General features: G+C 47.1%; 7 protein-coding genes across 7 annotated transcripts; 5 read left to right on the forward strand and 2 right to left on the reverse strand.

The window, feature by feature from the left end:
- Positions 1-945: 945 nt before the first annotated feature.
- Positions 946-5088, forward strand: PEX2_093020 (uncharacterized protein; the record flags this gene model as incomplete). The annotated part of the gene is made up of 6 exons (XM_016746572.1): positions 946-1172; positions 1247-2521; positions 2582-3302; positions 3352-3402; positions 3451-4999; positions 5048-5088. 6 exons carry the CDS (start codon positions 946-948, stop codon positions 5086-5088), a joined length of 3864 nt encoding a protein of 1287 aa, XP_016600288.1.
- Positions 5089-7268: 2180 nt separating this feature from the next.
- On the forward strand, positions 7269-8484 carry PEX2_093030 (glycoside hydrolase family 75 protein; the record flags this gene model as incomplete). Its single annotated transcript, XM_016746573.1, has 6 exons — positions 7269-7541; positions 7602-7667; positions 7724-7860; positions 7921-8069; positions 8121-8351; positions 8411-8484. The coding sequence occupies 6 exons, from the start codon at positions 7269-7271 to the stop codon at positions 8482-8484; spliced, it is 930 nt and encodes a 309-aa protein (XP_016600289.1).
- Positions 8485-12763: 4279 nt separating this feature from the next.
- Positions 12764-13786, reverse strand: PEX2_093040 (metallophosphoesterase family protein; the record flags this gene model as incomplete). The annotated part of the gene is made up of 1 exon (XM_016746574.1): positions 12764-13786. One exon carries the CDS (start codon positions 13784-13786, stop codon positions 12764-12766), a length of 1023 nt encoding a protein of 340 aa, XP_016600290.1.
- Positions 13787-14534: 748 nt separating this feature from the next.
- Positions 14535-14978, forward strand: PEX2_093050 (uncharacterized protein; the record flags this gene model as incomplete). Its single annotated transcript, XM_016746575.1, has 1 exon — positions 14535-14978. One exon carries the CDS (start codon positions 14535-14537, stop codon positions 14976-14978), a length of 444 nt encoding a protein of 147 aa, XP_016600291.1.
- A 697-nt stretch (positions 14979-15675) lies between these two features.
- On the forward strand, positions 15676-17247 carry PEX2_093060 (LLM class flavin-dependent oxidoreductase; the record flags this gene model as incomplete). Its single annotated transcript, XM_016746576.1, has 4 exons — positions 15676-15960; positions 16016-16189; positions 16240-16310; positions 16362-17247. The coding sequence occupies 4 exons, from the start codon at positions 15676-15678 to the stop codon at positions 17245-17247; spliced, it is 1416 nt and encodes a 471-aa protein (XP_016600292.1).
- A 1183-nt stretch (positions 17248-18430) lies between these two features.
- Positions 18431-19693, forward strand: PEX2_093070 (endo alpha-1,4 polygalactosaminidase; the record flags this gene model as incomplete). Its single annotated transcript, XM_016746577.1, has 1 exon — positions 18431-19693. One exon carries the CDS (start codon positions 18431-18433, stop codon positions 19691-19693), a length of 1263 nt encoding a protein of 420 aa, XP_016600293.1.
- Positions 19694-20091: 398 nt separating this feature from the next.
- Positions 20092-21780, reverse strand: PEX2_093080 (uncharacterized protein; the record flags this gene model as incomplete). Its single annotated transcript, XM_016746578.1, has 2 exons — positions 20092-21536; positions 21609-21780. 2 exons carry the CDS (start codon positions 21778-21780, stop codon positions 20092-20094), a joined length of 1617 nt encoding a protein of 538 aa, XP_016600294.1.
- Between the last annotated feature and the right edge of the window lie 379 nt (positions 21781-22159).

Here is a 22159-nt window from a genome sequence, read left to right on the forward strand (position 1 = left end):
TAACACCTTGAATCTACCAGTTTGAGTATTATTGGTTCTAGTTTGATATGTGAGCGCAGTCAGCTGGTGCAAGGTTCTAAAACCCCCTATCAAATGGGAGTCTAGTAACTAGAACCCCTAGAGGGCGCCCACGGTAAGCTTATATAAAATAGAATGGGGGATCCTTGTCAACTGGGCATTGGGTAAAACATATTAAAACATAAAAGATGAAGAGCCGGTTTCGGCCTGCTATTTTGACTTTCATGAAACATTCAAACCTGGGATGAGGCTGTTTATACTCCGTACTATCTGTATTATTAGGGAGGTACATGCACCCACCACTTTGTGATGAATAGAGATTATGTATCAAATCATTTCATGACAATTACGGACATATGTACGTAGCATTTTTGTGTTGATATATTGACTCATCTCATATTCAAATCTGTTTTGCATTTCCTTGCAGCAGAGACAAGAAATATGAGAGATTTTGGATAATATATACCTTCTAATCATAATTGGTATAACCTTGGAAGAGTCCACTCGATGCATTATTTATACAGCTAAAGAAGTAATGCATGAATTTTTAGTATGAATAAGGATAAATTGCTAGATAAATATTTAATTTGTTAAACTCGAGTCAATCTTGCCCTTCAGTCTTCAATTCAACTATACCGAGCGATTGGTTAAAATGGTCATTACGGTAACGACCATTTTATGTCTAGATCAACTGTGCTTAATCCTTCTTCTGTTACTTATCTTAATTTGACCATTTATTTTCAGTCTAAATACTACCTAGGTATGGATGAATATCGAGACCTCTTAAGGATGTAGGTATAGAGATGGTGGCTCGGTCACGGGGTAGCTCCTTCCCTCTGGCTTGACGTCGCTGCCATTTTTCCTTAGACCTGGGAATTTCTTCATCCTTGCTCCTCTCTCCCCACCACTTCCAATCAGCAATTCATCATGGAGAGCTCTGAAATCCCCCGTCCGCTGCTGCAGCGCCCAGAGAGTTCTGGTATTGATGTTATAGATTTCTCCTTCGGCAAGCCCGCCTCACACAAGCCCTCGTATTCGCGAAACCTGACCAAGCAAACTACCATGCCACATCCTGCAATTGATAATGCCCGATCTTCAAGGGAATCGATGGTAGAGGAGGCAGGTCGCAAGCATCAACTGACCAGACCAGACACGTATGTAGACTCAGGCTGATCTCACCGGTGAACACCCCTGTTCAAAATGGACTAACATCTTCTCTTGGTTTCAGTCCTCTCAATGCTCGCAGCGTTGGAAAAGAAGGAATCTTCAGGGCAGCAATACCCGCGAGACAACCTGTGTTTTCTCAGCCACCAAGCCGGCTATCGACAGTAGCTGAATCCAACAAAGACAACGGTAGTCGGTCTACACCTGGAGATCTAGGAAAACAGAGTTTTGGACAAGAACAGGCGGTGACTAATACCCCCAGGGAGACTATTAGCCCTGTAGAAAGGGTCGTTGACCCGAGTCAAGAGCGTGTTGTTGACATCGAGAAAACGGGTGAAGGGAACTCTGCCTTACCAGAGGCGCCCCCAGTGCAACATCCTCACAAAGAGAGGCAAGAGATTCCGGAGAACCCGTGCTCTCGTGTGCCTCTCAAGGCTATACACAATCAGCTTCAGACGTCGAAGCGGCGCCATACCCTTGAAAAGGAAGCATCTTCGAAGCAACAGGCACCACTATTTGGTGGCAAGAATGGCGTTCAGCTCAGTGAGGATGATCTGTTCGAGCTTATCATCACGAGAATGAGACAGCGAGAGGAAAGCGAGCAAGCGGCTGCAGTTATCCAACGGCAAGTAACGGATGAGAACAAGGCCTTGAAGGAAGAAAACTTTAATCTGCAGGACCGGCTCAAGAAATGCCAAGGACAGCTCGCCAAAACCTCGTCCGAGTCAAGATCTCAGCGCGCACAAATAGACAAATGGAAGGCGAAACTTGGCACATTCAAAGGCGTCCTCAATGAACTTGGCCGTGAATATGGCGCGGTCCGGGGGCAAGCCAAAGAATTAAAAGAAGCCACTATGTCTCTTGATAGAGAGAAAAGCGAAATTCAACACATTTTGGACGAGATCAGATTGAAAGTTTCGGATAGTGCAGAAACCATGCAAGACCAACGCGAGAGACTCTCAATTTCCGAGGGAACGGTGGCCAGTTTGAGAGAGGCCTTGGATCATTCAGAGAAAAGAGGCGATTTGATCAAGGCCCAGCTATCCAACGAGCAAAAGCGAATTGCGACTCTAGAAACCTACATCCAAAATGAGTCTCAGAGCCAGTCGCGATACTTGGCACTTGTCAGAAACGATCAGCGCAAGATGCTCGAAAAGCTTGACTCTGCCTACGAGCTGTTCACAACATCTTGCTTCAAATCACAGGATAATATCCTGTCAAAACTGAGTCCGGGGCTTGAAAATTGTCTCGCTTCGATTCAGGGGTTGAAAGAACAGTGCTCTGCCGAGACTATGAATGTCCAAGACTTCACCAATAGCGTTCATGAGGCAACATCTCGGTAAGTTCTGTGAAAGTGCAACAAAGGACAGCAAATATTGTAGACTCACTATGACTCTAGTTTCAATTCCTTAGCTGCACAGGTCGCAAATGATGTCGACCGAAGCACGGAAATGAGCAAAAATGTGTTCCAAGCCCTTCAAGAAGCTCTTCATGCGATTGAAGGCAACCTCGGTCCGTATTCATCAATTTTCAAACAGCTTGCTAATAGCGAGAGTTGCTACGGAAATTTGCAACAACAGCTTCAGAGTGTTGAGCCAATGCTCGGTAGTCTCGATTCTTCTATCAAGGCGGTGGGAATAACAGAAACAGACCTTGTGCGTGGGTTAGAAACCTTCGGCCAGAAGCTTTCCGAAGCTCGAATTCCAGCAGGAAACCCTGTTTTGGAGATGGAGATTTCCAACAAGTTCGCCGAAAATACGCAATTGCAACTTAAACTGCAGGAGATCTCGATCGAGGCTGAGTCTCTTCGAAAGCAACTTGCCAATAAATCATCTGAGAATCAACATCTTCAGCATGCTTTGACCGAGACTGTTACTAATGAACAAGCATCCAGGAGTCAAAATGCCCGGCTGGAGATTGAGAAGACGGCCTTGCGGGGTGAGCTTGAATTGCTCGAGCAAAGAATCCGAGAAGAGTTGGGCGCTGCAAACACCAAATTGCAGGGTCAGATGAAAGGTAAATTTGAAGAACAAATCCAAGATCTTGAGACAGAAAAGGCGAGGCTAGAAAGAGAGTTCAACAACCTCCAGGTGCAGCTTGCAACTGTCCAAAGCTCTTTGGTAAGCCCGACCGTGCCTAATGAGACAGTGGTTCACTAACAGTATGGAGGCCGAAACTGAAAAGACAGCCGAGGATGAGCGACTGGAAAAGGCCTCCTTGGTAAGCAACGCAGCGCATGGTGTTGATGTGCTCTACTGATGGGCGCAGCACCACGAATCGCAGAATCGAATCGAGGAGCTGAAGATTTCTTGCTCAAAGTACATCACAGAGGTCAAAGCCAATGAAGTTGAAACGAACTTATTGAAGAGTTCCGAAGCGAGTCTGTTAGCGGAAAAAGAGAAGCTTCTCGAACAGCTTGAGCGAGCTAGAGGAAAGACCACTGAGCTTGCAGCGAGCCTGGGGCAGGAGACCGAGTCTGTAATGCTGAAAGACAGAGCAATGCAGGAAGCTGAAAAGAGGGCGGAGGTGCTTGAGCTGGAGATGGCCCAGAAGAATGAAGAGCTTGCAGCGACCAAAGAAAGCATCGCCATGCTCAAATCACGGTCGTCGGCTTTGGAGAAAGTTGGGGAGGAAGCCGATGCTGAAATAATTTCACTCCTCCGCCGTGCCCAGGAGGCTGAAACTTGGCAAGCAACCATAAGAGAAGGGTTTGCGAAGGTGATCGAGGTACATCCTGATGAGCCTTTTGAGCAGACATGGCAGAAACTGGAAGACATCATTCAGTCCTCGCTTGCTCAGCCGTCCATCACGGGCAATGCATCTTGCACCAAGCCTTACGGCACAGGTGACATAGAGGTGACTGAAGGCAGCAATATTGCACTGGAGCCAACAGAGGGGAACCGTGACAAGCTCTTGGAGACCAATGGATCAAACAAGGAGGCTCTCAAGACTGCTGGAAACATGCAGACAGATGGACCTCTACCACCAAGGACATCTAGCCCTCCGAAGGCTTTGAAATATGGCGATTGTGTTGACTCTCTACCAAAATTCCCTGCTAGTCACAGCCATATCGTTCCGTTTTCGAGCCTTCATGACAGACTTTCACGAGAAAATAGCCTGTCACTTTTCAATGATCCAGCTGAGCTCGAAATGCTCTTCATGTCAACTCCAGATCTCCAGGGAGCGTTGCCCGACGATGCCACCAAGAAAGCGCAAGAACACCAAAGACTTCCAGCTGAGCCCATGGAAATAGGCCGAGACCCCAATAAACCTAACCCTGTTCTCGGGATACAACCTCCTAGCGCCGATGGCAGCAAAAGCGGAAGATCCCAGTCAGCTCTTGAAAGGGTTGACAGTTCGCTCGTTGATAAATCTGCCAAGAACGAACAGTCCAACACCAAGCGTAAAGTAGTCAGCTTCGAGGGGACGCGTGTTATCACCCAAACAGAAATCGGCAAAGCTAGACGAATGTCAGACGCAACCGACAACAGCTCTGGAAGAGATTCCGATAGTAAGGAATTAAAGAGAACGCAGCAACGGACTTACAGCCGTCTTCGCCAATCTGTGGCACAGTCGGAAACTTCAATTGAAACGACCACGGATATGCAGCCTGCCGTGGGAAAGTCTCAACCGGGCTCAATAGACAAGACAGATAACTCTTCGAGCGCGAACCCAAGGCCACCGAAGAGACCACGAAACGCAGCCGATGGCCCGGAGCGACGACTGAGTCCGAAGGGGTTGGCTTCAGGTAGCAGCAGGGGAGCTACATCTGCCCAAGCTAGCACTGTGCGAGGCCGAGGTATGCGCCGCACTCGAGGTAAGATGCCCGATTATTTTCAAGGTAGCCCTAGCTAACGGTTAGAAGGAGACCGCTACAATCAGCGCTTCAGTCAAGACGTTGGCTAAGCAGTTCAACGTGAGGTGACCCTGAAACAAATGACATTCCTCTATTATTATGCTGGTCATGTTGAGCAAATTCTCCATATTCATGTTATCAAAAACAAGGTGTGTGCGACAAGTCCATGGATATTCAAATATTGATTCAGAAAACCCTGTTGTTGTCCCGAACGGATGAATGAAAAGAGTCCTCAAGCAGGGCATGCTTCGGAAGGCGATGAAGTGGAATGTTGTGGGATGTTTATTTTAGTTTTATTGAGGTACCCAAAAGCTGTATTGCTCTTAACGCCAAACACAATGCTCCAACAAAAGGAGATTTACCGCAGAAGATCCGGGAAACCGGGGGAATCACAAATTCCCGATTGGCTCCAGTAAAATAATGTACACACAGGGGTCGCCCCCTAACACCCTTATCGCATTCCCCTAGATTTGCACAAAGTCTGGGATATCGATCGTTCGGCGTATCGGGGTAGCGATTGCAAAGTAACGCAAAAGGCGAAGTTCGATTGGAGGAAAAGAAGAGATCGAAATCAAAGTCGTCGTCGCGATTGAAAGTCGGATAGCTCTCAAGGCGCACAACAATCGAATTGAAAAAGAAAGAGCGAGTAGAACTCCAATCCAAAATCGAATAGCTTATTTGTTCTTTCCACCCTTGGTCGCTTCAAGGAAAAGCACCTGCTTCTTAACGACAGGGTCGTATTTCATCATGCTGAGAGGACGGTGTACACGGGGCCGGATCATTGTACGGTAGTAGCCCGTCATGGCCATAGAGATCAGCCGGACGGCAATGGTACGGGACTTCGCTGTGTCGGGGAAAAGACGATGTTAGCCAAGGGCCGCAAAAGAGTCCGGGGGTTCTCGGTTCTCGCTGCCATCGCCCATTTCATATCCACCATTTCGGCATAAAAGGGTGGTTGGATCATGCAATTGAACTCTCGGGTTTCTCGTTCCACGTACCTTTCTTGGCCATCTTGGGCGGCGTCTCGGGGTGCTTGGTCGAGTTGTCACTCCGAAACAATTTCGAGGTCGGAGTTGATTGTTTGCCGGAGATCACGTGGAAGTGTCTGCTTAGTCAGTGGCTTCTTGGGTCCCGGGGAGGACCCGTGGACCCCAGGGGTTTACCACCTCAACCCGTGGACATTTCGACATTTCGACATTTCGATGGATTCACAAGTTTGGGATTATTTGGAAGTTGCTATACATAAATGGGCCCATGAATTACTATCGTACTCGAGTGTCAATCAAGACTAATCAAGTCTCCCATCTTCCACTGTTATCTAGATATCTCATGGACCTATGGACAGGCCTGGCCTTACCACGCCCCAGTCCAACCCAGATAGTTAATTGGTTTTTACTGAGTATCGTGGCCTCTACGGCGTACTCCGTACTCTGTTCACCAACTATCCATGTCAATCATCCTCGTGGAACTCACCAACTCAGTACAAGCTATGAACATTGCCTAGGTGAGATAAAAAGTATATTGATTATTGGTTACCTTCTAAAGTTGTGGATTCCCCTCAATATGCGACCCGAATACGGAGTACTCCGTACACATGTGGGTTTTGTGCCGATCTATACGTGCAAGCATCTTCGTCTTCTAACCATTTTCTTCTTTCGTTCTACTCTATACCATTTTCTACATTCGGAGTAGGGTGAAGGTATCCTGATAAGTAATATTAGAGGCTAGTGTCTGCAACTAAGAAGCTTTTGGTTAGCGTTTCTTCGTTTTGCATGATTATCGTTTACATCAGCGCATCGCCAATGTGACGCTATGCAAGGACCCCTACGACTAAAACTATTCCCCGCAGTTATCCTGATCATTCAGGTACAATTTCCTCCCTCGGATACCAAACCGGCCTTCCTGGTGGTCTGATACTGTAGCTATTGTGGCTGAATAACGTAGCATTTCGCCTCTTCTAGGCTAGTCTGTCTCACATTTTGCAAAACTACGGATCGCCTGGAGGATCAACTGCCTAGCCGGGGCTGACAAGGTACTCCGTAATATGAACTAGAATGTCAAAAAAAGCATTTGGTGACAACTAGCGCCGGTGTTTCCGGAGGTAGTATTTACTAGCTTGCTAATTGTTTGATCCTTCAGAGGTCAGCAGAATTGATAAAGGGCCACTTGTCCGGCCTCGAAAAGCAAGAATCATCCTTTTCCCCATCTCTGAAAGCTTCTACTCGCAATCATGATGACCTACAGCCGCTCAATTCCCTTCGCTCTCCTTGCCTTGTTTGGCACCACCACCCTCGCCCAGACCGTGGATGGCTCCAAGTACAACAAGCCCGACGGTGGTCCCCCAGGAAGCTACTTCGCTGCTAGCTCGACTATTCCCGTTGCTGCTTTGCAGAGCGCTGCTGCTAAGGCTAGCGTTGCTGTCCCATCTGGAACCTACCCCATCAATGGCGATAAGGGAGCTAAGAGGATTACCATCCACAGCGATTGGGCCGATTTCGACGAGGTAAATTCTCTTGTTGGTTGCTTATTCTCAAGCTCCGCGTACTGATTCAGTCGATGATAGGGTGCCGCATATGTTTTCGTCGCGGATATGGACGTCGACTGCGACGGTCTTGACTACAAGTGCAAGGTATGAATGACTCTTAGTATCTGACTGGGATGTGATTACTGACACAATGGTGACAGGGAAACCCCGATGGCCAGGACGAGACCAACTTCGGTGCTTTGTCGGCCTATGAAGTGCCGTTCTATGTTGTTCCCGATAAATTCGCAAGGAACTTCGGTAAACAGCTTCCTGGAAACAACGTCGGTGCAATTATCTGGTATGAACCCCCCATTTTTGATCAATATTTCAGCTTCATCGTGTGCTAACTAAAAGCTAGTGACGGAAAGATGTTCTACGGTATCTTCGGAGACACCGATGCTGACAGCCCCGAGGTTATCGGCGAGGCCTCGTGGTTGATGGCCCGCACCTGCTTCCCCGACGCAGACCTGAACGGCAACAGCGGCCACGGTACTCCCGACGTGACCTGTAAGTCTATAAAATATCCATTATATTTTGACAGCTACTAATTCCAAAAAGACATCGTCTTCGCTGGCGCCAACGCCGTGCTGCCCAGCAGTGCTCTCAACAAGAACTACGTCACCAACTTCACCACTCTGCGCGCTCTGGGTGATAAGCTCGTGACTGCTCTTGCCAAGAACCTCAAGCTGTCTGGTGGAAGTGGCAGTGGTTCTGGCTCTGGCTCAACCACCACCACTGCCGCTAGCTCCGACCCTACTGGCACTTGCGAGTGGGAGGGACACTGTGAGGGTAAGAATCGTCCTGCTCATTCTATGCTCTTTCTTAATGATTACTAAATAATTTTCTAGGTGCTTCTTGCAGCAACGGAAATGATTGCTCTGGTCAGCTGGTCTGCAAGAGTGGAAAGTGTGCCCCAGTTTAAGTAAACGAAATCTGGTGGCTATGTGGGATTTGATCTAAGGGGAAGCATAGTATAGATCGCAGAGTTATGTAGCTATATGTACCGAATTTCAGAAAGGGGCCGCGATTTTCCTGGTCGAGATGCTATTTCGATTAGGACTACGCAGCTGGATCCACTAAACCTTCCTCGAGATGAACTCATAACGAAGAACTAGTCCTCTATTAGCAATTAATAGCTGGAGCTCCCCCCCCCCCCCCCCCCCCCCCCCCCNAGGCTTATTCGATCCATCAGTGAGGATTTTATAAACAATACTTTACAAAGAGAACGTGTTACCTTTACCTCCCCTATTAACAAACCTACGGCAAGCATAAGAGTGAGAACCATCCCAACACGCAGGCAGAGATGAAAATCAACTTCTTTGGTGATCAAATCGATGTATGTGAAACAAAGCGTTCGGAGACCTTTCACCAGATCCAGGACAAAATCAACCAACTTCTAGGAATGTTAGAGATATATCTAGCTTGGAATAAGAGAGTATGAGAAATTACACAATTTGTTGAATATCGTAGCAGAAAAGACGTCATCTTTTATTATGTCAATTAGAAACCATCTCATTTACTTCAGGCCCGGCAAACCACAATAGTAATTAACAAATGGTAAGAAGTTGGACAATCCAACCGTTGGGCCTACATGGATACTATCTTTAATAAAAGCACGTAATGCGCATGCGAGTGTGCAAGTTCTCAATATATATATCACATCTGCGACATTGCATACAAATCTATGTTGAATCAAATACTATGAAGTACACTAAGCAGGATGTAGTGACTAAGATTTGTATCTTTCACAAAAGTATGAAAATAAATTATAAAACTGTCTAATCTTCTCAATGCCTGGGGATGAAGCCATACCTATGGCTTCATTTCCACCCCTGTATATCCCTCACTAACCATTGCATTTGTAATGATGGAATCAAAGAGAAAGAAGCACAAAGAGCGGTGTCAGTGCTGAGTACTGGATTCTCCAAGATTCCATTGACTGAATGTAGGCTGAATAGTAATGCTATCCTGTGGTTTCAGGATACTCGAGTTTGTATGGCGGAATGTGTGATGGAGGCGTCAAACTGTATCGACGGCGCTAATCCCGATTCCGCAGGAGTTCTGCAATATTTGGCGCTTGTAAGAATGATTTGCATGCGCGGAATCAATTAGGGTTTAGCGTTGAACTGGACCCAATTGCATGTAAATTATGAAGAATTAACTTGGGTTTTCAACAATCTACACTCGAGTTTTCCATAAGCGCCGGGCAGATGAAGCTGTTGAATAGTATACTGGAGACTACACGTAGACTACATGATTTAAGCGCCATGGCATGAGGTCACTGCTTTCACTGGTAGAAGTGTATTTCACCAAGGTGACTCTACCTTCCCTTGCGCTATGTGTACATACTTGCTTGAGATTTACCAACTAGTCTGATGAATCCATTTTTTTACAAATAAATCATGACAGGCTTGCATAGAGTCCCAAGATTCGAATCCTTTACTCTCAAATTTATTTACTGAATTGGATATCACCTATGGTATATATGAGATTCCATACTTGTAGAAAATCTGTCCGTCGATCCTTGGTCCGCTTTGATGGCTCATCGCAATCTTGATTCAATATCCATAGGGTCACCGTCATCATCGTGGGCTCGCTTCTTTTTGATTCGGGGGGTGAAGAGACATCACACCCACTTTCTCGAATATGATAGCTAATATTACATATTCATCGGGTGTGATGGTCTTACTTGAACTACTTTAGTCGCCTGGTATATGCACCCATTCATAATCTAAGGTGCATGATCGACAGAAAGGATAGCGATCAGCAGAGTGGCCAGGTCGTTAGCTTATTAGATCTAGCCTGCACGAGCTAGTGATATGCTTGGTTAGTTTGCCTGTGCTACTTTCAGTACCTGGCTTCATCGGATGTCTTGTACCGATGTCGAAGAAAGAAGACATGGATAGTGTGATATACAGGCGGGCTCTATAACCTCAACTCAAAAAACCAACTTCTAGAGCTTCTTAATCCACCTCCAGATCATGCTTGATATGACCCACGTTCTCGCATCTTGAACTTCAGCCTTTGCCCCGACCAAGATACTTGCTCTTGTCCAATATTCTAGCGATATTGTCAGCATGATGGCCATCTTGCTATTGCGGTCCCTCTGCAATAGGAATTTCTAGTATTTGCCCCAGATCAAGTTCACCATTGCTTCAACCTCTCCAGGTTTCTGTCACTGGACAGAAACGCAGAAGGAAACCACCTTTTGCATCGGTATCTTCGTTGTGTATTCATCCCGAGTCCCCGATCCTGTTGTTGAGGACTGATGCGATGGAATAGCGATCTCGACATGATGCGATGCAAATTGTCTTGGGCTAAGTATGTTCATCGTATGGGAATGTATCAAGGGCCTGAGATGAAAGGGGGAGACTGTTTGTTAATGGGGCAGGAATGAGATCGATCGCAGAGTTCGACCTATGTAAATCCAGGGGTAAGGCAGTGACTGGGGTTGTCAATGCTTTTGATTAGGACTTGGCCAAGGTCAAGTTCAGGTACATATGCATATAAGTCTCAGTGAATCGAGCTCTCTAGTATCAATTGCGTGCTGAATATGAGTCAGGTGGCAACCATGGATTGGATACACCGTGTCACAAGCCCAATGAGGTCGCCAAGCTCGCCCATGTTGCTTTGACCGTTCTATGTATAGACGAGGTACGGAGTACGGTGTAAGGGGGAAAATGTTGAGGATACAGTTGCCATCCAATCATGTGACGTTCGTCAAAGGCGTGCCTGTTTGTTGGGTTTGTTTCCGGTCACCTGAGAAATCACCTGAGATCGAAAATGGCGAAAATGCGGGGGAGACCCGGCCCGAGCAGCCAATTGGATAATAATGCCTCAAGCCTACTGTGGCAATGACTTCATTGTCTGCAATTTCTGCAATTTCTCTAAATAGCTCAACCTATTAAGGAACAGAAACGTAAATGTTTCCAGGTGTCACTTGATCCTTTTACGTGATATTACCTAAAAGCTCGGTTTGGGTCGGGGATATACTAACTTGATTCGGCCATTCCTTACGTTTTATGATCAAATATGAGTCTAGAATGCCATGATCTTACATGATTTTACGTGATTTCACAAGAATCGCCAAGGGATTGCGTCGAATTTCGACACCATTTTGGCAGTGCGGTTGAGGTTGGTTCAAATGGCGTTATGATGATCTACCCGTGGTCATCCCCCGCAAAATCTTTATAAGGCGACATCTTCCCCGGACTTTAGAGCCAGCAATACAATTCAATTCCAAGCTATCTACTTCTGAGTCAATTCCTCGGGTACCTCATCCCGCTCTACTCCCGCTCAGTTTCCGTTCATCTACAATACAATTTCATTTCATGTGAGTAATTTAGGTATCTTCCTATGTCCAACAGCTACTGATACAACCCCTTTAGTCAATGACCCAGGGTCAATCCTCTTTCACCATGACTATCCAACTCGAGCGCTCATCACACGGCTGGAAATGCGATCAATGCGGACTCCCCGGAGTGCGTCTATCCACAAGCTCAGGCTCCAATGATGCCGGCAGCCGGGCATACTACAAATGCGTTCCCTGCAATCGCTCCCTGGGTGCTTGCCCTTGCACCACGCCAGGAGCTAGAACAACCTCAACATGTCCATGTGGTGACAGCGATGCCGAATCATCAGGCGATGAGGCGCCTCGCGGTCTCTCCATGCTTCCCAAGAAGCAAACATTCAACCCACACAACCCAGCTTCGGAGTTCGAGGAGGACTGGGAATCAAATTGCAGCCCGGGCTTCATGGTCTCGAGATTCAAGGCTCAAGGAAGGGAATTGCTTCTCTGGCCTTGAAAGTGATGCATTTTGGGTGTTTTTGGGAATAGCGAGCATTTTTAATTCATCAAGTGTTTATACTCGATCGTTGCCTGTCTTAAGGTGACGCTAAGATCTTCGAGTAAAAAGTTCATATATATCACTAATAATAGTCATTGGCTTTGAGACCTGAATAAAGAAAGACCCTTTGGGTATTTATCTATCAGCAAAAATTCACGCATGTGACAGACAAGTAAAAGTTGATGTATTTCAATAACTATTTATCGCGACTTTGACGCCGTTTGCATTTCAAGTATTAACTGATATACATAGTTAGCGATGCGTATGTTACGTATAGAGTTATGTGCTTTGTATGCATATCACTTTAGCGAGAAGTCGGAGTCAATGAAATCATCTATTTTTATTGTATACTGATTATACAACTACTGCCTTGTCACCGTCTTTCACAGATACCGTTGGAGCTATAGGCGTATCAGCACATTCGACTTGAACGACATGGTGCATAATCTCCCCGTTGGAAGCCGCAATAACAACCGCGCTTAATTGATGGCCGTATAAACACGCCGAATCCAATCCAATCGCATACCTGCCTAGCTGCAAACGGCGCTTTGCATCGTGGCCGAATACCACCGTAGTCTTGGATGCTTGCCTGTCTTGCCACCGGTCCCATTCCACAATCCAGCTTTCTTCTCCGGGGATTTCAGCCGGTGTGAATCCATCCTCATCGCCCGATTTACGGACGAGGCTCCTCATATGCATTATAGTATGTGGATCCTGGTCTTCAAGTGAGATACCAGGAACAAGGCCCGCATGTGCGACAATTAGATTGTCGCCAAAGGAGGATTTTAGGACATGAGGTAGCTGAACGCGCAAGATCAAAGGCAAAGCGGCAAGCCAGTCGATCTGGCGCGTTGAAAGTACCAATGCCGTACTATGCGATGTAGGAGTGCCGGTAATTGTAGCAGATCCGGATTTGTCAGGAATCTCGGAACCTCGAACATCATCCTCGGGTAGGTCGGCTTCGAGGTTCTTAGGTACGGCCGGACTGCCAGTCAAAGCTCTAGAATGTACTAGACCATCCCTTGTGGCGTTTATCTCCGCGGCTGCGTTAAGAACTGCATTTTCGTGGTTGCCTCTCACAGCGCTAGCGCCTAGCTTCATAGCCAGATCAACAACACCAGGACTATCGGGCCCTTTATTAACTAGGTCGCCAACTAGTATAAGATGATCTCCTTTGAATTTGTCAAAGCCAATTTTGTGTAGGAGTGACTCAAGGGACTTTCTCATCCCGTGTACATCGCCTACAATGACCAAGCGTCCACCGCCAGGGCCATTTTCGGATGATGAGGGGAGGAACTGGGAAATAAGGTTGGTTGGTAGGTCTGAAATGAAGGCTGTGATTGGAAATATCTTGTCGGCAGATTTCGTAGGGGCCATTTTTTTTTAGACTTGCATGTCTTCTCCAATCCAAGACGTTAAAAGACGCGATGCGGCTAAGCAGGGGTTCCCAAGTTTCAAGGTTTACAGAGTAACCAAATGTGGACTAGCCTAGTTTTGGTTACGGTCCGTCTTGTAGCATGTGCCAATCTTGGAACTTCTATAACTTCATATTCATACCTCTAGTGGTTGATTTTGTCACTCTTTCCTTGGCTTTACATATATCGCTGGATATTGTATTAACCAGGCTTATATACAAAGGTTACATTATCCAAGCAACACAGTTTTATCATTTCTCTACAAAAGTAATTCTACTTGATCTGCAACCACGATCTTTTCCTTCCCGCTAGCTAGAGAGTATCCCTGGGTTTGCCTTTTACCTTCCAACTTCTGTATTTCCTCTGAAATTCCCAAACGTCCCCCATGTCCCTTATCAAACAACAACTCTTCCCGGGTGGTATCCTCAACTTTCTTCTTACTTAAATTCTTTCCCTATCGCCTAGGTGGCAGACACCAAGAAAAGAGCACATACAGCTGAAGACAGCAGCAATGATGGTGATAGTTCACCCAAGGCACAAGAGCTTAGATGCAAGCTTCCACCAGCAAGTGAAATTTTACAACAACCGTACATTTTGCATTTCCGTTTCGATCTTCGTGGCTGGCGAAATAATTCCACTTCTGAGCCGAGCAGTATCCCTTCATCCCACCGAAGACTGGCCGATCAGTCTACTTGACCGCGATAGCAGCAATGGACAGCTATGTTGGCGCCTCTGTATCGGAAACACTGCCCAAGCTTATGTTCGGATTCGATCTACGTATGCCCTGGGACCTATTCCACAATTCGTTCGCCACACAAGACCTATCATCCTGCCAGGATGCCATCGAGTACCTCAAATACGCTGCTATGCAAATGAAAGGCTACTACGACCGGAGGCACCAACCCAAGTACTTTGCCGTCGGCGACAAATTCCTGCTCCGTATCGGCCGTGACTATAACATCTCTATCAATAACACTATCTCGCATAAACTATACCAACAGTACGTAGGCCCCTTCACGGTAATCGAACGTGTTGGTCATCTACCATACCGGCTACAGTTTCCACCGAGGTGGAAGATTTATCCAGTCATTAGTGTCCAGAATTTGGAGCCAGCGCTGTCGCCGGAGCCGTTCGATGCGCCGACAACTATTTAGCGCACTCAAAATGCCTAAATTGAAGATGGTGTCCTCTATTAAGAATTGGAAACGTCGTTCTGGAAAGACCGTCCAGCGTACGGACAAGCGAAAATGAAGAAAAAAAAGACCAATAGAATGGCCCAGATACCTATGGACTTGGTGCAAAAAGGCAATGATTACAACGACTTGGGTATACCGATAGAAAAGTATGGAAAGTCTTAGCATTATGAAGATTTTAGTAAGTATAGTGAATTGAAGTGTAAGATTTGAAGTATAAGATACCAATATTACGAAATGTACCGCAGGCAATATGAGTTATGGCGCATTGGTGGTTGGAAACTGTCTTAGGAATCATATTCCAATATATGTAGAGATAGATTCAACCTGTCGGATGTTTTCGTAGGAGCAAATCACGCGATCCCGTCGTAGACAACGCTATTCGGACTTCTTCCGTTCCGGAGGGGCCAATGTGCAATGCCTATCTTACTTAGCGAGAACTTCTGGATCCCTGATACGATGGGGCTTAGTATTCGTGCTTTGTTGGAGAGATGACAGCAGTTGAGCGTCGTGCGGGGTTGTTCTGAACGGGCAGATAAATAATATCAACATAGAGCAACATCTGAACTGGGAAAATCATAAAAGAGAGACATTTCTTCTGATCGCATATATACTAAGAGTGAAATCAAGCCTACAGCTTGAAAGATATCCTGTCGCAATGTCAGTTGAAACCTCACCACCCAAGCGGCGGATATACCTCAATGGCTTCGACATGCTCACGGTAGGCCATCTTTCCTTTGGTCAGTGGAAGCACCCTTCCGATCAGTCAGCCACCAAGCGACGAGACCTATCCTACTGGACAAACTTGGCCCAATTACTTGAGAAAGGAGATTTCAATGCGTTGTTCCTTGCCGACACATATGGTCTATATGATACATACAAGGGGACCGCAGAGCCCGCGATTCGTAATGGAGCTCAGTATCCCATGGGAGACCCTTCGATCGTGAGTTAGCTATCTCTTTCATTGATCAGACCAGGTTGCTGATTATATGTATCAGCCAATCTCCGCAATGGCCTCGGTCACCAAGAACCTAGGGTTTGCAATCACCACCTCTACTTCATATGAAGCTCCATACGTTGTAGCAAAGAGGTTTTCGACTTTGGATCATTTGACCGGTGGTCGATTCGGGTGGAATATTGTGACCTCGTGGAAGGAGTCTGCTGCAAAGGCTGTGAGTATACCCATTGACAGATAAATCTTACCCAAAATTAACAACCATAGGTGGGATTGCCTCTAGTGGATCACGACAAGCGGTATGAAATTGCCGATGAGTACCTGACCTCATTGTACAAGTAAGCAACAGTGCATCATCAACAGTCATACAAAGTACTTACTTGTAGTAGACTGTGGGAGGGCAGCTGGGCAGATGACGCTCTCCAAGAGAATGCTGAAACAGGGGTGTATGCCGACCCGAGCCGAATCAAATACATCCACCACCACGGCGAGCATTTCCAATTCGATGGTCCCCACATCCTAGATCCATCCCCGCAGCGCACCCCCTTCCTCTTTCAAGCAGGTACATCTCCAGCCGGTGTCGCTTTCGGCGCCAAACACGCAGAAGGAATCTTTGTCTCAGCCCCTTCACCGCACATTCTGGCACCACGCATCAAAGCCATCCGTGAGGAAGCTGCCAAGCATGGCCGAGATCCCAAATCAGTGAAGGTTTTCGCGATCCTCACTCCGATCGTCGGTCGAACCGATGAAGAAGCACAAGCAAAATACCGCGAAGCACTGCAATACGCCAGCGAAGAGGCAGGTCTTGCATTCTTCTCCGGTGGAACCGGTATCGACCTTAGCCGGATTGATCTAGACACGCCTATTACGGCATCAGATGTACATGTTGACGCCCGGGTTCATTCAACAATCAATACACTCTCTTACCAGAGTCCCGATGTGCCTGAATGGACGCCAAGGAATATCGGGAAGCATATCTCGATTGGTGGGGCTGGGCCTGTTCCTGTTGGCTCTGCGAGTACCGTTGCGGACTTTTTGGAGGAATGGGTCCGGGTGGCGGATTTGGATGGGTTTAATATTGGGTATGTGCAGACACCTGGAACGTTTGAGGATGTTGTTGAGTTGTTGGTACCGGAATTGCGGAGGAGAGGGGTATACGCGCCTGAGGGTGAGAGTGGTACGATGCGGGAGAGGGTGTATGGGTCTGGGCAGCGGCGTTTGCGGGAGGATCATGTTGGGAGGAAGTATGGATATGAGGTGTATGATGGCCAATAGTTTAGTTACAGGGGTGTATGCATGTTAGATTGGTTTCGCTTGAAAGAAATATGTGCACACGGATAGACATTGTCAAGAACTAAGGTTACTATGCTGAATTTGTCAAGTTATACACCTATTTCCACCGTTTCGTACTCTTATATATTCCCAGAATATCAGAGATCAACATGAAAGAAAGAAACCATTATTGAAGCCAAAAAGATATCAGTTGGGACCTGTCTGAAATGACCTCTGAGAACCTGTGCCAAACGTAAGCGCCCTTGGTAATGTGCCAAGGCAACCCGGAGATATTTCTTGACTCTTTTGGCCCTTTTGACTACTTCGCAGGGGGCCAAAGGGGCCAGACACCATGTGGCCAAGAAATAGTTCTATATAATTGGCCCAACTCCATCAAGGCATGACGCTAATGCCGTTGAGATCGGGTATTTTGTACAATTTCATTTCTTAAGTGGACTCGCACAGATCATTCAAAGATTTGGCAATTCTCCGTGATGCATCTTTGCATTTCAAATTCATAATCTTGTACTTCGTATGTGAGAAGTTGGTATGGCGCTGTATAGATCTCAATCTGTGTCTAATTAATTAAGGACAACGGGTGAGAAACCTACCGGACACTCCGATTGGAACATATTTGACGCTAAACAATTACCTCTTGGGCCAAAGGATCCAAGTGAGATTGCACTTCGCTCAAAGGGAGAATATCCGCAAATGAACGGACTACAACTACCGCGAGGCGTTTCTTGGCAGTTGTTTCATCTTTTCCATACTCTTCCGGACTGATCCTCCTCAGTTTAATCTCCTATTTGCCCTAAACTAGCACTTTTACTGGCCCGATCTCCGAAATAACGGGGTTTTCATTTTGCTTGGCTTCGTTAAATATCCCCCGCTAGTGGTTCGGTCATTTTAGGTAATCTCCAGCCTTATACCTTCGATGCCATATGTGGAGATATGAAACACCTTCATGCAGGGTATACACCAAATAACTTCTGACCAGCATCTCTACGCCGTCTATAAGTACTGAGTATCGACTCATTATGCCCCCCATTCTATCTTCATCATTCTTCTTCGGTCTCTTCTTTTTTTGACACTTGCTGGTTTCAAGCTGTCTATCCATTCCTTTCTACACACACATTCATTTCTTTCATTTCTTACACTCCTTTCAACATCAACCAATTTTACCAAAATGATGAACTATCCCCAAACTTCGGGCTGGCAGGTCCTAGCGACCAAAGGAAAGATCTTGGTATCCTGTGTTCTATGCCTCTTCTTCCTTGCCATCGGGATGGACGTCCGAGCAGAGCTCGGAGCTGGACACAACCAGAATAAGATTTCCAAGCGCGACACCACCAGTACCAGCACCGCCGCCACAATCTGGCAACCAGCGGCCGGGGTTAAATGGCAAATCCAACTCATCAACGCCGTCGAAGACACCACCGTCGACGCCGACATCTGGGACATCGACCTCTTCGACAACACTGCCGAGACAATCACCACTCTTCAGAAAAAAGGCCATAAAGTCATCTGCTACTTCTCTGCCGGCACTTACGAGGACTGGAGGTCAGACATCAGCAAGTTCGACAGCGCAGACTTTGGCAGCAACCTCGATGAATGGCCAGGCGAGCGCTGGCTGAATATCAAGTCGAGCAGCGTTCGTGCCATCATGAGTTCGCGTTTGGATCTAGCGCAGCAGAAGGGCTGTGATGGCGTTGATCCGGACAACATTGATGCGTATGGGAATGAGAACGGTCTTGGGTTGACTGAGGCTGATTCGATTGATTTTGTGACTTTCCTGGCGTCCGAGTCGCATTCTCGTGGCATGTCGCTCGGGTTGAAAAATGGGGGTGACATTATCGGCTCGGTTATTGATAAAATGCAGTGGTCGGTCAACGAGCAGTGTGCCGAGTATAACGAGTGTGATGTCTATGCTGCCTTCACGGCAGTCAATAAGCCGGTTTTCCATATTGAGTATTCTGGGGACACTATTGAGTCAGATAGCTCTGATGCTTCTGACTCGGCTACCTCCACTACCACTGAGAGCAAGGCTACCTCCACTGCCACCGCCACTGTCACTGCTATCGCTACTTCTACTTCTGCTACCTCTACCGCTGCCACTGCTACTGCCACTGCCGCTACTGCTACTGCTACCACCAAGACTGACAGCACCGACAGTACCGACAGTACCACCGATGCTGATGAGGATGACGAAGACGACGAGGACGAGGACGAGGATGAGGACGAGGATGAGGACGATGAAGAGGAAGATGAATCCAGCACCGATTCAACCAAGGAGCAAAAACACCGATACGGACATGGTCACCACAAGCTCCGAGCCAGAGCCGTTCTCTCCTCTACGTTAAAGACATCTGCCTGCAATGCAGCCAACGCCGAAAAGTTCTCGACTGTCATCAAGAACATGAACCTCGATGCCTGGGTTGAATATTGCTAGAGGATCAAACCATTATAGGATTGATTCCTACAGCAATAAATCAGTTTGCACGTTTGTTGGCTGGAGAGAGTTGAGGAAAGACTGTGGCTATCGCATACAGCTCGGGGAGACAGATTACAAAATATACAAGAGATACATTGCAATCTAGGCAGAGCTGTTGTGTTTGTGGTTTTTCTAATCTGATTCGTAGAAGGGCTTGGAACCTGTAGAGCAATATGATGTACATCTCGCCTTCCAAGGTCAATACTCACCTCATCTTACCGAAGTTAGAGGGACACCTGGGCATGTTCTGATCATGAAGTGTTTTTTTTTCTATTTTCTCCTGTTTTCTCGATTACAATTTCATCTCGTTAATGAACACGCCAGTTGATGTTGGCCTGGAATAGCATGCCCCCCTCTCACACACACAACTCCTCAGAAACCATAAACTTTTCATCCCTAGCATTCGTCTCCTTTGGAATCACATTGGCATCTTGGACCTCGCACCCCTTCAGCACAGATTCACGACCAATCTGAGCTCGTCGACCAATCACACACCCAGTCAGTTGAGCCCTGGTCTCAACAACAACACCCTCCATCAGAACACAACGAATGATACGGGCAGCGCCATCAATCTGGCAATTCGCACCAATCACGCTCTCCTTGATAACAGCACCAGTTGCAACAATCACATTCTCACCGAGAAGACAATCCTTCTTCGTAACATTGCTCGGCGAAGCCACGCCTTCGGGGTAAGCAACTTTATGAGCGTGCGCAAAAGGTGACGCTGCCTTTCGACCAACTTCCTCAATAGAGGGCAATTTTGCGAGGAGAAGGGAAGTCGAAAGAAGTATGCCTGTGTTATCGACTCGGCGGATGAACGGGGTTGATCCTCGGTGGACGTAAGCTAGCATTTGTGGCAGTTCGGTAGATTGATAAAATTGGTCTAGGAGGAGTTCGGAATTCGAGCGAGCTCTGGTAGTGCTCATATCCCTGATGTCGATTACTTTATCGACAAATGCGCCAGTGTGACTGCTTTCGGGGGTGAATTCTCTTTCATGGGCGGGAGTGGTGTCTTCGTTGAAGTCCTTGGTCAATCCTAGCTTGTCGCCGAGGCCTTTCTGCCATGCTGACTTGGCCCAGGTACCGACCAAATCCTCGCTAATGGATTCAAGTTTCTTTTGGTGGTGGACTAGGTCTTTGACCCAGTAGGGGAAGACGTAAACATGGGCGTCGCGGAAGGTGGTGAGCATTCTGATGCGCGGACAATTCTTGACGAGAGAATGACGAATGAGAAGGCCTTTGTCTTGTTTCATTTTCTCCTTGATTGTGTCCATCGGCATTGACATGAGGAGTTTGGAGAGGCTGAAGCGTGGGATCAGCGGTCCCTCGGGGCCGGGGACGACGGGTGCTTCGTTCTGCTCGAGTGGTGCGATAGCTATGAAATCAGTCGCTTCGTCCTGGATACTTTCCTCTCGGTTGTCGGTCTGGTAGTACACAGCTAGACCACCAGAGCGAGCCTCCAGCTGACGATCGAAGTAGGAAGTGGTTGGAGGGGATGCGTGGTGAACACCATTAGAAGCATTGTTATCCTCCAAGACCCACTGGTTGCCAATCCACGCCTCGACAATTGATTGGCCGGGGATTTCACAGATAATGTCACAGGGAAGGAGGAGGAAATTAGTGGTGATACACCTCTGGACTTCGGGGAGGCGGAGCAGCTGGGCGGTTCCCATGGTCATCTCGAGGTCTTTCGGTGCGACGAGCGACACCGCGGGCGAGTAGAATGATGTAAGGTGTGGGTTTTGGTCCAGAGCCGCTCTAAGGGGAGGGAAGGACTGTGGTGGAGTAATCAGTGTGATATCTGGGATATAATTAGCCAATTTTATTCATTGGGCTAGGTAGGTCGAGAGACAGCGAGAGGATTTGGACTTACCAGTGATACCTGATCGTCTGCAAAAGTCAATGGCATAGAATACCATGGGTCTGTTTGCGACTTGAATGAGACACTTGGGATATTCCTCGGGCCTGGAGGTGAATGTGTTAAGTGAACCTCCAGGACCACACAGGATCAGGGCCTGGAAGTCCATGGGACCCGTGTGCGGCATGGTTGTCAGAGCAGGTGGAGTCAATAAAATGAGATTATCAGGTCTTTAAGATGCAACTTGCTGTGGGATGAGCCACTGTTGCGTGAAATATGTCAGGTGGAAAGGTTGTTGAGAGGTTTGAGGAGAAGAGATGTGTTATGAGGAAGAGGTGGATGGGGACAACTTGAATGCTCGACATCAGGTCACGTAGTTGAGACGAACTGGTCACGGGTCAAAGGAGCTGAAGTTGTTTGCTTTAGCTGTGTCCCTGGTGATATGATATTCAAAGGCTTGTATGCGTCCACATTGTCCCCTATCACAATATTTTGCTAAATTAATTCGATTTTTGCTGCCCCAGGGTAATAGTTCGAGAGTACTAAGATACAAGAACAAGGACATT

Source organism: Penicillium expansum (genome assembly GCF_000769745.1).
Source record: "Penicillium expansum strain MD-8 chromosome Unknown contig313, whole genome shotgun sequence".
Lineage (NCBI taxonomy): Eukaryota > Fungi > Ascomycota > Eurotiomycetes > Eurotiales > Aspergillaceae > Penicillium > Penicillium expansum.